This window comes from Camelina sativa, chromosome 17, assembly GCF_000633955.1.
Source record: "Camelina sativa cultivar DH55 chromosome 17, Cs, whole genome shotgun sequence".
NCBI lineage: Eukaryota > Viridiplantae > Streptophyta > Magnoliopsida > Brassicales > Brassicaceae > Camelina > Camelina sativa.
Window position 1 is genome coordinate 7,920,042 of NC_025701.1, and position 14,947 is coordinate 7,934,988.

General features: G+C 40.8%; 5 protein-coding genes across 6 annotated transcripts in view; 3 read left to right on the forward strand and 2 right to left on the reverse strand.

Moving 5' to 3' along the window:
- LOC104759263 (translation initiation factor IF-2, chloroplastic-like) overlaps positions 1-1,266 on the forward strand; it is a 7,448-nt gene extending 6,182 nt beyond the window's left edge. The window contains exons 11-12 of the mRNA XM_010482208.2: positions 560-748; positions 868-1,266. Coding sequence (XP_010480510.1) covers positions 560-748; positions 868-1,023 — 345 coding nt within the window. The 3' untranslated portion in view covers positions 1,024-1,266. The remainder of the gene's footprint in view (positions 1-559; positions 749-867) is intronic.
- On the forward strand, positions 1,601-6,551 carry LOC104756052 (leucine-rich repeat receptor-like serine/threonine-protein kinase At1g17230). 2 transcript variants are annotated; one of them, XM_010478565.1, is made up of 4 exons: positions 1,601-3,778; positions 4,488-5,790; positions 5,874-6,257; positions 6,339-6,551. In XM_010478565.1, the coding sequence occupies exons 1-4, from the start codon at positions 2,165-2,167 to the stop codon at positions 6,362-6,364; spliced, it is 3,327 nt and encodes a 1,108-aa protein (XP_010476867.1). In that variant the 5' UTR covers positions 1,601-2,164; the 3' UTR covers positions 6,365-6,551. The 2 variants fall into 2 exon arrangements, with proteins under 2 accessions (XP_010476867.1, XP_010476866.1); XM_010478564.1 differs by having other exon boundaries at positions 1,601-3,083; positions 3,793-5,790.
- Positions 7,756-10,388, reverse strand: LOC104756055 (receptor-like protein 2). The gene has a single exon (XM_010478568.2). It carries the CDS (start codon positions 10,380-10,382, stop codon positions 8,028-8,030), a length of 2,355 nt encoding a protein of 784 aa, XP_010476870.2. The 5' UTR covers positions 10,383-10,388; the 3' UTR covers positions 7,756-8,027.
- LOC104756054 (ATPase 10, plasma membrane-type-like) lies at positions 10,709-12,761 on the forward strand. Its single transcript, XM_010478567.2, has 8 exons — positions 10,709-10,801; positions 10,888-11,007; positions 11,127-11,200; positions 11,315-11,451; positions 11,561-11,695; positions 11,779-11,958; positions 12,099-12,305; positions 12,542-12,761. The coding sequence occupies exons 4-8, from the start codon at positions 11,425-11,427 to the stop codon at positions 12,554-12,556; spliced, it is 564 nt and encodes a 187-aa protein (XP_010476869.1). The 5' UTR covers positions 10,709-10,801; positions 10,888-11,007; positions 11,127-11,200; positions 11,315-11,424; the 3' UTR covers positions 12,557-12,761.
- Positions 12,560-14,883, reverse strand: LOC104756053 (receptor-like protein 2). The gene has a single exon (XM_010478566.2). It carries the CDS (start codon positions 14,840-14,842, stop codon positions 12,611-12,613), a length of 2,232 nt encoding a protein of 743 aa, XP_010476868.1. The 5' UTR covers positions 14,843-14,883; the 3' UTR covers positions 12,560-12,610.

Below are 14,947 nucleotides of genomic sequence, written 5' to 3' on the forward strand. Positions count from 1 at the left end.
TCAATGTGACAACTAGGGATCCATTGAAGCCGTCAGACAAGCCCTGCAAGTCCTCCCTCAGGAGAATGTCACCTTAAAATTCTTGCTACAAGCGACAGGGGACGTCAGCAACAGTGATGTTGATCTAGCATCAGCGAGTGAAGCCATCATTTTTGGATTTAATGTCAAAGCGTCTGGTTCTGTTAAAAAAGCTGCAGAAAACAAAGGTGTTGAAATCCGACTATACAGAGTTATCTATGAGCTTATTGATGATGTGCGAAACGCAATGGAAGGACTTCTTGAGTCTGTTGAGGTTAGCATTGATTTCTTATGCAATTCGGAAGCGTTTTTTGTTGCCTTATCTGATAACAAGCCTCTTTAGAGTTACACACGATAAGATATCTGTTCCTTCCACATGAGAAGGCATAACAACTGGAATTTATTTTTTGGTTGATTAGCCTGAGAAGTAAATCTCTGTGCTGTGTCATGTCATGGATTATCATAAAACATAGGTTTTGGTCTCAGTTCATGAGCCTTATTGGATTTTTCGAAAATTGAAGATTTCTGTTGCTGTTGATAGGAACAAATCCCGATTGGCTCAGCAGAAGTTCGGGCTACTTTCAGCAGTGGTAGTGGTCGTGTGGCTGGGTGTATGGTGAATGAAGGGAAATTTGTCAAAGATTGTGGCATCAGGGTACTCCGGAAGGGTAAAACTGTCCATGTCGGTGTCCTTGATTCTCTTAAACGAGTTAAAGAAAACGTGAAAGAGGTAAACTATCAACTTCCATCTTACATGCTGAGATATGTCCAAATCCAAACCAAATCCTGTTTTTTTAGACTTTCTTACTTGGTCAGTATAAACCTCTCACGCTGATTATGATGTTCTAGGTGGGTGCTGGATTAGAATGTGGTATTGGTATGGATGACTACGATGATTGGATTGAAGGAGACATCATCGAGGCCTTTAACGCAGTTCAAAAGAGGCGAACGCTAGAAGAAGCATCGGCTTCAATGTCTGCCGCGATTGAAGAGGCTGGAGTCTAATTGTGATCCTGGTTTTGCTTCTAAATACTAAAGTCATCAAAGAAACTCAAGCAAACAACAAAATCAGACCCTCAGGGTAAATTAAAGATTTGGGTCACAACAGTTTGGTTGGTACATTGTTTGTATGGTCTCATATTGTACATGGCAAATGTTTCTACATGTGGTTGCTTGATGTAGGAAAAAAGGAAAAGACCCAAATGAAACAATATTTATCTTGAAAAAGTCACAAAATTATATCCTTTATTTATTTTGTCTATAATAAATTCATATCTCTTGTTTTATATTTTTTGGGTTTCACGCAACGGTTTATAAATGGATTATACGCCTCAATTGGAAAAGTTTTCATAAAGTTATAAAATTATGTTTTTGAACAACCTTTGGCTTCATAATATTTTTGAAAAATAAGATCACAAAAATCATATTTCTGAAAATTCATTTCCTAAAATGAGAAAGTGGGAAGAACATTGGTGTAGTGGAAATTTAACAGACAAGAGATGGGCGCGAAAAAGACAGCAATAACTTCCCCACTTGTGTGTATGTGTGAAGTGGCTTTAACGGTCAACGATAGAAATGATGAGTTCACAGACTCCAACGCTCTCTTCTCACCCATCACCAAGAAATTAAAACACAAAAAGCAAACAGTGCACTTAAAAGATCATTGTCCTGAATCATCCTTTTTCACGTGTCGTCTTCATCAAATCCTCACCGTCACAACAACCAAGATCCTCTGTTTTCTTCGATTGACACCCCAGAGAAACACTAAAAAGGATCCCTACATTTTTATTCAATGGATTTGTACTACAAAACCAGATCACCAACACGTGATTTGAAACCACTAGCAGCTCAAAAATATGGTGAACCAAGTCGGAGAAAGAGACGATGTCGTCGACAAAGAGAATTAAAACACAGTTGACTTCTTGTAGAGACAGAGAAAACAGAAACCTTTCCGAAGTGTTTTGCAGATAGTCTTTCTTGATCAATCAAATCATTCTGTCTTTTTCTCAATCTCAATCTAATCTTTTTTTTTTCCCTCTTAGCCAAAACCATTCCGTGACTTCCCCCCAAATCGACGTTTCTTTTCGTTTCTTCCTGATGTTTTGGAGATCACTCTGTGTTCATACCAAAGCTAACTTGTAACGAAATGAGAGAAAGGATATGTTTCCTCGCAATAGTGGTTCTCTGTTCTTTCTCTTTCATCTTTGTGAGATCCCTAAACGAAGAAGGGCGTGTTCTTCTGGAGTTTAAAGCTCTACTAAATGACTCCAATGATTATCTCGCAAGCTGGAATCAGTTGGATTCAAATCCCTGCAACTGGACCGGAATCGCCTGTACCAGTCTCAGAATTGTAACTTCTGTGGATCTAAATGGGATGAATCTTTCAGGTACACTATCTCCTCTCATATGCAAGCTTAATGGTTTAAGGAAACTGAATGTTTCCACCAACTTCATCTCTGGTCCAATCCCTCGAGATTTATCTCTCTGTCGAAGCCTAGAGGTTCTTGATCTCTGCACAAATAGGTTCCACGGAGTAATACCAATTCAGCTAACCATGATCATCACTCTTCAAAAGCTGTATCTATGCGAGAATTATCTTTTCGGTTCGATCCCTAGACAAATCGGTAGTTTGAGTTCGCTCCAAGAGCTTGTGATCTACAGCAACAATCTCACCGGTGTAATCCCTCCTTCCATGGGGAAATTGAGACAGCTGCGAGTCATTAGGGCAGGTCGGAACGCGTTTTCGGGTGTGATTCCGTCTGAAATCAGCGGATGCGAGAGCCTAAAGGTACTTGGATTAGCAGAGAATCTTCTTGAGGGTTCTCTTCCTAAGCAGCTAGAGCAGCTTCGAAATCTTACTGATTTGATACTCTGGCAAAACCGTCTATCCGGCGAGATACCTCCTTCAGTAGGAAACATCACCAGTCTGGAGGTGCTTGCGCTCCACGAAAACTACTTCACGGGATCAATTCCAAGAGATATTGGGAAGCTCACAAAGATGAAAAGGCTGTACCTTTACACAAACCAGTTAACCGGAGAGATACCTCGTGAAATAGGCAACTTGACAAATGCAGTTGAGATAGATTTTTCCGAGAATCAGTTAACAGGTTTCATCCCGATAGAGTTCGGTCAGATCCTGAATCTCCGATTACTTCATCTTTTTGAGAACATCCTTGGAGGTCCAATTCCTAGGGAGCTTGGGGAATTGACACTGTTGGAGAAGCTAGACTTGTCTATCAATAGACTAAACGGTACTATCCCACAAGAGCTTCAGTTCCTAACTTACCTTGTGGATTTGCAACTTTTTGACAACCAGCTTGAAGGGACGATTCCTCCTCTAATCGGTTTCTATAGCAATTTTTCTGTTCTTGATATGTCTGCCAATTCTCTGTCTGGTTCAATTCCCGCCCACTTCTGCAGATTTCAGAAGCTAATACTTCTGAGTCTTGGCTCAAACAAGTTATCAGGAAACATCCCTCGTGATCTGAAAACCTGCAAGTCACTGACAAAGCTAATGTTAGGCGATAACCAGCTAACAGGAAGCCTTCCCGTTGAATTATTTAATCTTCAGAACCTTACTGCATTAGAGCTTCACCAAAACTGGTTATCAGGGAATATATCTGCAGACCTGGGAAAGCTGAAGAATTTAGAACGACTGCGTCTAGCTAACAACAAGTTTACTGGTGAAATTCCTCCAGAGATTGGGAGTCTCACAAAGATTGTTGGCTTAAACATCTCCTCCAATCACCTCACTGGTCACATCCCTAAAGAGTNCAGATGCAGTTGAGATAGATTTTTCGGAGAATCAGTTAACAGGTTTCATCCCGATAGAGTTTGGTCAGATTCTGAATCTCCGATTACTTCATCTTTTCGAGAACATCATTGGAGGTCCAATTCCTAGGGAGCTTGGGGAATTGACACTGTTGGAGAAGCTAGACTTGTCTATCAATAGACTAAACGGTACTATCCCACGAGAGCTTCAGTTTCTAACTTGCCTTGTAGATTTGCAACTTTTTGACAACCAGCTTGAAGGGACGATTCCTCCTCTAATCGGTTTCTATAGCAATTTTTCTGTTCTTGATATGTCTGCCAATTCTCTGTCTGGTTCAATTCCCGCCCACTTCTGCAGATTTCAGAAGCTAATACTTCTGAGTCTTGGTTCAAACAAGTTATCAGGAAACATCCCTCGTGATCTGAAAACCTGCAAGTCACTGACAAAGCTAATGTTAGGCGATAACCAGCTAACAGGAAGCCTTCCCGTTGAATTATTTAATCTTCAGAACCTTACTGCATTAGAGCTTCACCAAAACTGGTTATCAGGGAATATATCTGCAGACCTGGGAAAGCTGAAGAATTTAGAAAGACTGCGTCTTGCTAACAACAATTTTACTGGTGAAATTCCTTCAGAGATTGGGAGTCTCACAAAGATTGTTGGCTTAAACATCTCCTCCAATCAGCTCACTGGTCACATCCCTAAAGAGTTGGGGAGTTGTGTCACTATCCAGAGGCTTGACCTTAGTGGCAACAAGTTTTCCGGGTACATAGCAGAAGAGCTTGGTCAGTTGGTCAATTTAGAGATTTTGAAATTGTCTGATAATAGATTGACCGGAGAAATTCCTCATAGCGTTGGAGATCTTACTCGGCTCATGGAGTTACAACTAGGAGGCAATCTCTTGTCTGGAAACATTCCAGTGGAGCTTGGAAAGTTAACCTCTCTGCAAATCTCCCTCAACATTAGTCACAATAGTCTCTCAGGTACGATTCCAGACAGTTTGGGAAATCTACAAATGTTGGAGATACTTTACCTCAACGACAACAAGCTTTCAGGTGAGATCCCTGCATCAATTGGGAATCTCATGAGCCTCCTCATCTGCAATATCTCAAACAATAACTTGTTAGGAACAGTACCAGACACAGCAGTGTTCCAGCGGATGGATTCATCGAACTTTGCTGGAAACCACGGTTTGTGTAACTCTCAGAGAAGCCACTGCCAACCACTTGCCCCAAATTCTGATTCCAAGATAAATTGGTTAATGAACGGTTCGCAAAGGCAAAAGATCTTGACAATCACTTGTCTTGTAATCGGCTCCGTTTTTCTTATCACTTTTATTGGTATCTGTTGGGCAATAAAGCGACGGGAACCAGCCTTTGTTGCTCTTGAGGATCAAACAAAACCGGATGTCATGGACAGCTACTATTTCCCTAAAAAAGGTTTCACATATCAAGGCCTTGTGGATGCAACCAGAAACTTCTCCGAAGACGTGGTTTTAGGGAAAGGAGCATGTGGAACGGTCTACAAAGCTGAAATGTCAGATGGCGAGGTGATAGCCGTGAAGAAGCTAAACTCTCGCGGGGAAGGAGCTAGTTCTGATAATAGCTTCAGAGCTGAGATATCAACACTTGGAAAGATAAGGCACAGGAATATTGTGAAGCTGTATGGTTTCTGCTATCACCAGAACTCAAATCTTCTCTTGTATGAGTACATGTCAAAAGGAAGCCTCGGGGAACAACTACAGCGAGGAGGTGAGAAAAACTGCTTGTTGGATTGGAATGCTCGGTACAGAATCGCCCTCGGCGCTGCAGAGGGTCTGTGTTACCTCCATCATGATTGCAGACCTCAAATAGTTCACCGCGACATAAAATCGAACAACATTCTTCTTGATGAACTCTTCCAGGCTCATGTTGGAGATTTTGGCCTGGCTAAATTGATTGATCTCTCTTACTCAAAGTCCATGTCAGCGGTTGCAGGCTCTTACGGATACATCGCTCCAGGTGAGTGAAAAACATCACAGGATTCTTTCTCCCACACTGGCTAATCTGACACATATCTGATTCATGTTTTGCTTTGATTTCAGAATATGCTTACACGATGAAGGTGACAGAGAAATGCGACATCTATAGCTTTGGAGTAGTGCTTTTGGAGTTAATAACAGGAAAGCCCCCAGTTCAACCGCTGGAGCAAGGAGGGGATCTAGTCAATTGGGTTAGAAGATCAATCCGTAACATGGTTCCAACCATTGAAATGTTTGATCCGAGGCTAGATACAAATGATAAGAGAACGGTTCATGAGATGTCTCTTGTCCTAAAGATTGCACTGTTCTGCACCAGCAATTCTCCGGCTAGTAGACCAACGATGAGAGAAGTTGTCGCAATGATTATTGAAGCTCGGGGATCAACTAGCCTCTCGTCCTCGTCCATTACATCAGAAACTCCTCTAGACGAAGCAAACTCCTCCAAAGGTAACATACTTTTTTTCTGCAAGTTACAACATTCATTCAATTTGTCTGATTCTCATATGAACATTTCTTGCTGTTGTGCAGAAATTGACTTTGTTGCATCACCTTGAAGTCAGCAAATAAATCCAGTTCAGTCATACAGTGGAAAATAGAAATGTTGACTCTCTGATTCGCTTGAGTCTCTAATGATCTCTGCAGTTATTATTAGATAAACCAACACATTGTTCAGAAACATTGCAGAACATGTAAAGCATTGTTTTAACTAATTTGTAAAAGAACAAAACCAGAGTCCAAGAACAGCTAAGCAGCTAAGATCTTTCGTTCTCTTAAAGTAAAATATAATTAGTTCTACAGATCACTTATGTTTCAATCTAATACGGATTCAGAGGGGAAAAAATCCATAAACGTATCTTCCTAGAAACTTCGTGGCTCTCTGATAAACTCGTTGACATACATTGAACCTAAACAAGATTACTTGTCCAACAAAATAGAAGAGCAACCCAAGAAACGAAATAAAAAGACAAACTTGAAACCGAAGTCAAGTGTTTGATATTTTTTCTACAAAACAAAATCTTATGTATCGATAGGATAAAACTGAGAAAAAAGAGTCTGATACACTCCATCGTTTCGTTTGTACGGCGAGATTACCTCAACGCGCAAAATCCCCAAAAAGAGACTAAAAAAACATGACCAAGTTCAGGCTTCCTTCAAATCCCAGAATCCAATTCGTATAAATAGAGAAGAGGTGATTCATCAAAAATTCGAATCGAACACCAAAGATGGGTGGATTTTTGGCAAAGAAGAAGTCTGATTTCAAAACCCGGAACAGCTTCACTTCGAAATGCTCTTCTTTGGTGAAACAACAACATGCTCGTTTCTGTATAATTCGACTCTGCGCCACAATGCTCATCCGCTCGTACATAGATCACGACGATTACTAATATGTTACCAGAAGAAGATTAAAACATAACTATGCTAATATAGTATTTTTCGTCCATCTCTGATTCCTCTGGTGCGGGTCTCTCGCTCCTCTTAACGGAAAATAGGGGTTTTAGCTACAGCGACTGGTTAGGGGTTTTTTTTTACCAATGTTCCGCCGGAGAGGAATCTCACGGCGTCAGTTTTTATATTTTTTCCGGACCGGACCGGACCGGACCGGACTTTTTTTTTTTTTTTACTTCTTCATGGTTTTCTCTAATTACAAGCGTTTGTGTCTTTTATATTTTGTCGGAAAAAAAAGTAAGCAAATGTTTTTTTTTTTCTCCCGGATTTGGACCCAATTGCAAGAAAAAAAGAAATTGAGGCTACAAATTGTAAATCTAAAGAAGTGAAATTTGAGCCAAACAAAACAAAACAATCAAAAAGTACACTCCCAGCTTTCTTGACGGTTAAAAAAAGCCCTAACTAAATTCACGCCGGCGACAGACAAGAAATCGGTCTACCCCTTATGAATGATTGCTCTCTTCTCATCTCCAGATACGACGCCTCCAGGTTCTTCGCTATTTGTTTTTGCAATGTTATATAGTCATCTGAGTTCTACTAGTATACCTCGAATTCTGCACTTTCAGTTTCAGTAGTTGATTTCGAAACTCTCAGTAGTTGGTGCTATAGCTCTAGACTCCAACTCAACAAACCCACCCACTAGATTCCTACGAAATAAAACTTTTGTTGAATTATCATGTCTCTGCTAGAAATACAAAGAGAAGCCTGGATGATGTTTATTTCATTCTGGAGCAGAACCAACCTAAACCATCACATTTGACCACTGTTTCTTTATGATACTACAGGAAAGACTACTTTACTAGTCAAAACACTGAGTCTAGCAAAAAAGCACCAGTAAAAACAGTAGGAAACAAAAAATCCTGTGGCAACTCCTAGAATAAACATTCCCTTTAACTCCTCTACATCCTCGTTGTCTGTGGTTGTGGCAGGTGGCTTTGTTGGAGCCTTGCAGGAAGTCACCAGTATGCCACCACACAACAAGGGGTTTCCTTCAAAATGTGCTTGCGGAAAAGTGTCAAACTGACTTCCTGCGGGTATTGGCCCGTCCAGGCTGTTGTTCGCTACGTTGAAATAGGACATATAATGGAGGCTTGTTAGCGACCAAGGAATTTCACCAGATAAGTGATTGTTGGACAGGTCAAGCCTCTCCAAGTTGGTGAGTTTCGACAACTCATGTGAGATGTTGCCAGACAAATAGTTATGAGATATCTCGAGGACATGAAGAACCTTTAACTGACCAACTTCGACCGGTATACTTCCTTTCAGTTGATTCCTTCTTATGTAGATCGCAGGTGGGAGGCTAAACAGCTGATTGTATTGATGATGAGTTGTAACATTATTGGGGGTGACGAAAACTGGTAGCTTTAGATAGTTCCTTTCTGTTTCGTCGTAGGCCTTTTGGGACATCAGAGCCTTTAGTTGGAATAATTCCTTCGGCAGCTCTCCTGAAAGAAGATTCTCTGAGAGATCAATATAGAAAAGGTGGGGAAAAGTTCCCAACCAACCAGGGATTGACCCTACAAGCTGGTTGTGGGACAAATCTGTGACTGCTAAGCTCTTCAATTTGATCAGCCAAGCTGGTATTTCACCTCTCAGTCCAGATCCACCGCTGCCAAATATTTGGAGACTAGGGAATCCATCTGAGGAAATTAAGTCTTTGTCGCTTGGAAATGTTTCGTTGTAAAAATTCTTTCCTATGAGGAGAGTGGACAGCTTCCTGCAGCCCTGCAGAATTCTGAGAGCGCCTGTAATGTTCACCAGTTTATTATCTGAAAGAGACAAGAACGATAGGGATTCAAGTTCCAGTACTTGAGGAGATATCTGTCCTGTTAACTTATTGCTTGCAAATCTCATCGCTGTTAGAGATTTGCAGGAGTGAACCTTCCAAGGGAAATCACCGCTGAAGCTATTGTTTCCAAGATCTAGAATGATAAGGCTCTGAAAGCGGGAAAAGTCAAGCTCTGATAAGGTTCCTTCCAGCTGATTAAGCCTCAGATTCAGTTTGATGAGATTAGTACAATTTGCAAGAGAAGGCGGGACTGTGCCAGCGATGTTATTGGTATGGAGTTGGAGGCTTTGCAGGCTAGAGAGCTGACCTATGTCTATTGGTATTTCTCCTCCAAGGTGATTGGAGTAAAGCTCGAGCGATATTAGTTTCTTCAGGTAGATGATATCATCATTGATCTTTCCAGAAAGATGATTGACTGGTAGAAAGAGTTGCTCGAGCTCCGAAAGATTGTAGATGTCACTTGGGATTTCACCAGAGAGATTGTTGAAGCCTGCTTGTAGAACACTTAGCTTTGAACATCTCCCTAGTCCTTGCGGAATATTGCCGGTAAAATCATTGTAGGAGAAATCCAGTTTGCTGAGCTCCGGTGAACTCTTGCACATGAACGAAGGGATTGGGCCTGTGAAGGTGTTGTTGCTGACATTGAAACTGATTAAATCGAAAGATCCTTGTATGAAAATAGAACTACTGAGGATTTCGCCTTGGAGAAAATTGCTTGACAGATCAACTGTCTGAATTAGGAAATGTCTGTTGCTTCCATTTCTAAATGTTTGCTCAACTGGCAACTCGCCATCGAGGCTGTTGTAACTAAGATCAAGAAATTTGAGCTGATCAAGGGATGAGAGAAAGCCAGGCAGGAGATGACCCGAGAGACGGTTATGAGAAAGATCGAGATGAGAGAGATGGTGGAGATGCAGAACAGACAAAGGGAGTTTACCATATAGTTCTCTAAAGGGCAATGAGATTGCAGTGATGTGACTATCGGGGAAATCATTGCAGGTTATTCCTTCCCATGAGCAACAATCAATGGATGGGTTCCAATTCAGAGGAAAAACAGAAGAAGAAACGTTTCCAGAGAACCACAGTAGAGATTCTCGATCTTGCGGGTTGCAGAGAGCCTCTGAAACTGCAGTATAAAGGACACACTGAAGGAGTATGCGAAGCATGTGAAAACTCAGAGGTTGTATTGGTCTTGTGATTGATGAAGTTCTCACAAAACCTTTGGCTTTGAATCTCATGTCCTCATTAGTCATGGTGAGAAGAACAAGAACATGACAAAGAAGATGAAAAAACTTGTTGACAATAACCAGTGTTGACCAAGGCAAAAAAGTCCACATATTTAAGATTTATTTATCTGTTTCTTTGTCCCGATTCCTTTGATCAACTTGCTTATACCATTGGTCCATTGTTAATCCTTTTTAAAAAAGAAAAATCGTTGTCTACGTTACATGAGAGAAGCCCATGTGGGTGAATAGAAAATTCACCTCTGCGATCGAAGAAGTGAGAGTGACCGTTAGGTAGAGAGAAGTGAGATCAAACTGCTCACCCACATGTTTGCTGATTTGCTAATAGTTTGAAAAATCGTTTTGTTGATTTATATATTCTCTTATGTTCATCGGAGAATTTCTCGTTTCTTTTCTTTGTTCACAATATTTTGCAGTTGGACAGTTGCTTTTAAAGCTTTTTAAGTATGGCCGAGGATTTAGACAAGCCTTTGCTGGATCCTAATACTTTCAACAGAAAAGGAGTTGACTTGGTACGTGTTGTGTGTTTCCTTAAATTTTACTCTTAGTACTTGAATTCATTAGTGGCAAAAAAAGTTTTGACGCTTGAGCTTGACAGGGTATATCGCTATTGGAGGAGGTTTTTGAATACCTAAGAACATCTCCTCAAGGGCTTTTATCTGGAGATGCTGAAGAGAGATTGAAGATATTTGGTCCTAACAGACTTGAAGAGAAACAGGTAAGAAACAGGACATCTTACAAAGTGTCTTCATAGTGTTCCTGCCAAGTGTCCTTATAATGTTGTGCTAATGCCATTTACAACAATGATACGGGAGAACAAATTTCTGAAATTCGTAGGTTTTATGCGGAATCCATTGTCATGGGTTATGGAAGCTGCAGCATTGATGGCCATCACCCTCGCTAATAGTGAAGTAAGACAATAAAAGTTTTACTACTATTTTCGTCGATTAGTGTTTATGAAATTGTTTCTCTTCCTTACTATGTGAAGATACAACTTGAAACTCATGGTAAAAATGGTATTACAGAGACTGGGTCCTGACTGGAAAGACTTTGTTGGAATTGTTTGCCTTTTCTGATCGACGCAACAATCAGTTTCTTCGAAGAAAACAATGCTGGCAATGCTGCTGCTGCTCTTATGGCTCGCTTGGCTCTAAAAACAAGAGTATGGTTCTTTACCTTATGCATTTTGACTCCAATGAGCCAAAATGGCAAAGCTAGCTGCACTATCGTTTCTATATTACCTTTATTTTTATTTACATCGCCTCTTATAGGTACTTAGAGATGGACAGTGGCAAGAGCAAGATGCATCTATCTTGGTATCTGGTGATATAATTAGCATAAAGCTTGGGGATATCATTCCTGCAGATGCTCGTCTTCTTGAAGGAGACCCCTTGAAGATTGATCAGGCACTTACTTGCATTTCTTTACTTTTACTGTACTATGTAAAGACTTTATAGTTCACTTATCGTTTTATTTTTCTCTGACGCAGTCAGTGCTGACTGGAGAATCACTACCTGTGACCAAGAAGAAGAGTGAGCAAGTCTTTTCTGGTTCTACTTGTAAACAAGGTGAAATAGAAGCTGCTGTGATAGCAACTGGAGCGAGCACCTTCTTTGGAAAAACAGCACGCTTGGTGGACAGCACAGATGTAACCGGACAATTTCAGCAGGTTGTTTGTTATTCATTCTTTCCCAGTTTCAGCATGCTTTGAAGCAATTGTTCTCTTAATATACTAATATAGTGAAATACACTTTGCAGCTTGAAATAACATGATTTTTTTTTTTTTTTGACATGTTTGCTTCTATATAGGTTCTTACAGCAATAGGAAACTTCTGCATTTGCTGTATTGCTGTTGGAATGGTTCTTGAAATCATTGTCATGTTCCCTGTACAACATCGTTCCTACAGAGTTGGGATCAATAACCTTCTTGTACTACTGATTGGAGTGATACCCATTGCCATGCCTACTGTACTATCAGTCACACTTGCCATTGGATCTCACCGACTTTCTCAACAGGTAACAAATCTTGGTTCCATTTCTCTTTAGTATATAACTATAATAGAGTGAAATTGAGAAGAATCCTACCTTTATGCTGTTGAATGCAAAAGGAAATCCAAGTGATCCTCTCTTAAGAGCGGTTCCAAGTGCACTAGATTCCTTTGTCCATCAAATTGATTGTTTTTTGAGAAACTTAGATACCATCAAAATTACAAACTCTGATTTTTTTTCTTTGTACACATTTTTTTTTTAAGGATACATATGGTTGAATGAAATGAAACCACTAAACGTCTTTTGAGTGACTCGCTGCATATATGATTGCATTACACCCGCCAGGCACGCACCACTAAAGTCGAAATAAAGCTTAGAAAGTATCCACTGGCAATCCCCAAAAGAAATGTTTTGTCAAACTCATCATCCTTTACCGTGGTTGTAGCAGTAGTAGGTGTGCAGGGGTTCAGCAGTACACCACCGCACAACAAAGGGTTTCCTTCAAAATATGCTTTTCGAAATGTATCAAACTGACTTCCTGTTGGTATTGGCCCACTGAGACTGTTGTTTGCAACATTGAAATAGGACATGAAATGGAGTCCTGTGAGCGACCAAGGAATTCTACCGGATAGTTTGTTGTTGGACAGGTCCAGCCTCTCTAAGTTGGTGAGGTTAGACAGTTCATCTGGGATGCTGCCTGATAAATTGTTACTTTGAAGCTCGAGTATATGAAGACCCTTTAACTGACCAACCTCGACTGGTATACTCCCGGTCAGGAAATTATTTCTGATGAAAATCGTAGGTGGGAGACTGTACAGCTGATTGTATTGCTGATTGATCATAACGTTGTTGGGATTGAGAAAAACAGGCAGCTCTAGATAGTTCTTTTCTGTTGCGTCGTACGTCTTTTGGGACATCAGAGCCTTTAGTTGAAAGATCTCCTTTGGCAGCTCTCCTGTAAGAAGGTTATCGGAAAGATCCAAGTAGAAAAGCTCTGGAAGAGTTCCTAGCCAACCAGGAATTGAACCTACGAATCGGTTCAATGAAAGATCTATAATTTCTACCTTGTTGAGATTGATCAGCCAAGCTGGTATTTTACCTTTCAATCTACATCCACCTACACCAAATATTCGGAGTTTGGGGAATCCGTCTGGTGCAAGAAAGTCTTGTTTGCTTGGAACTGTTTCGTCGTAAAAATTCTTTGCCATGATTAGAGTGGACAACTTCCTGCAGCCCTGTAGAATGCTGAGAGCCCCTGTAATGTTCCTTAGTTTGTTGTCTGATAAACCCATGAACGACAGGGACTCAAGTTTCACTACTCGAGGAGATATCTGTCCCGTTAACTTATTGCCTGCAAATCTGATTGCTGTGAGCGATTTGCATGAGAAAACTTTATCAGGGAAATCACCAGTGAAGCTATTGTTTCCAAGATCTAGAACCTTAAGACTCTTCAATTGGGAAAACTCGAGCTCTGTTAAGCTTCCTCCCAGCCTATTGACCCTCAAGTTCAACTTGACCAGATTGGTGCAATTTGCAAGAGAAAGCGGGATTGAACCACTGAGGTTATTTATATGGAGTTGGAGGCTCTGCAGGCTGGAGAGGTTGCCTATACCGACTGGTATTTCTCCTTCCAGGTGATTGAAGTAAAGGTCAAGCGTGGTAAGTTTCCTGAGCAAGGTGATATGTTTGTCGATCTTTCCAGAAAGACGATTGACTGGTAGAAAGAGTTGCTCGAGCTCGAAAAGATTGTAAATGTCACTTGGGATTTCACCAGAGAGATTGTTGAAGCCTGCTCGTAGAACTTTTAGCCTCAAGCATTTGCCTAATCCTTGGGAGATATGGCCGTTGAAATCATTATAGGAGAAGTCCAGTATGCTGAGCTGCGGTGAACTCGTGCACATGAAAGAAGGGATTGGACCTGTGAAGCTGTTGTTGCTAACATTGAAACTAATCAAATTGATAGCTCCCTGGAGATAAACAGAACTATGGTGGAGGACTTCACCCTGCAGAAGATTGCTCGACAGATCAAGTGTCTGAATAGAGAAGAATCTATTGCTTCCGTTTCCAAATGCTTGTTCAAGTGGCAACTCACCATCAAAGCTATTGCAACTAAGATTAAGAACCATGAGCTGATCAAGGGTGGAGAAAAGACCTTGTGGGAGAGGACCCGATAGATGGTTATAAGAAAGATCGAGACGAGAGAGACGGTGAAGTTTCTGAACAGACGAAGTGAGAATCCCAGAGAGTCCTCTAAAGGGCAAGGAGATCGCAGTGACGTGACTATCTGATGAATCATCGCATGTAATTCCCTCCCAGGAGCAACAATCAGTGGACAAACTCCAGTTCAAAGGAGAAATATAAGAAGAAACATTGCCGGAAAACCACAGGAGAGATTCTAGATCTTGCAAGCTACAGACAGCTTCCGAAGGTGTAAGAAAGAGGGAAGATAGGAAAAGAACACAGAGGAGGAAGAGATGCATGTAAGAACTCTGAGGTTGTATATGTTTTGTGATTATTGGTCTCACAAGACCTTTGGCTTTGGATCTCATTTCCTTATCTATCATAGCGAGAAGAAGAAACAATACAGAGAAGACGAAGAAGATAGAAAACTTCTTGTCAATACAGAGGTGACCAAGGCAAAATAGTCACCCAGAGAGAAGTGTGATCTT

Coding starts and splice junctions, on each gene's coding strand:
- LOC104756053 (XM_010478566.2), bottom strand. CDS start 14,842: ATGATAGATAAGGAAATGAGATCCAAAGCCAAAGGTCTTGTGAGACCA.
- LOC104756052 (XM_010478565.1), top strand. CDS start 2,165: ATGAGAGAAAGGATATGTTTCCTCGCAATAGTGGTTCTCTGTTCTTTC. Junction 3,779..4,487: donor CCAATCACCTCACTGGTCAC/ATCCCTAAAGAG, acceptor CTCACTGGTCAC/ATCCCTAAAGAGTTGGGGAG. Junction 6,258..6,338: donor CGAAGCAAACTCCTCCAAAG/GTAACATACTTT, acceptor GCTGTTGTGCAG/AAATTGACTTTGTTGCATCA.
- LOC104756054 (XM_010478567.2), top strand. CDS start 11,425: ATGGCTCGCTTGGCTCTAAAAACAAGA. Junction 11,452..11,560: donor GCTTGGCTCTAAAAACAAGA/GTATGGTTCTTT, acceptor CGCCTCTTATAG/GTACTTAGAGATGGACAGTG. Junction 11,959..12,098: donor TAACCGGACAATTTCAGCAG/GTTGTTTGTTAT, acceptor GCTTCTATATAG/GTTCTTACAGCAATAGGAAA.
- LOC104756055 (XM_010478568.2), bottom strand. CDS start 10,382: ATGTGGACTTTTTTGCCTTGGTCAACACTGGTTATTGTCAACAAGTTT.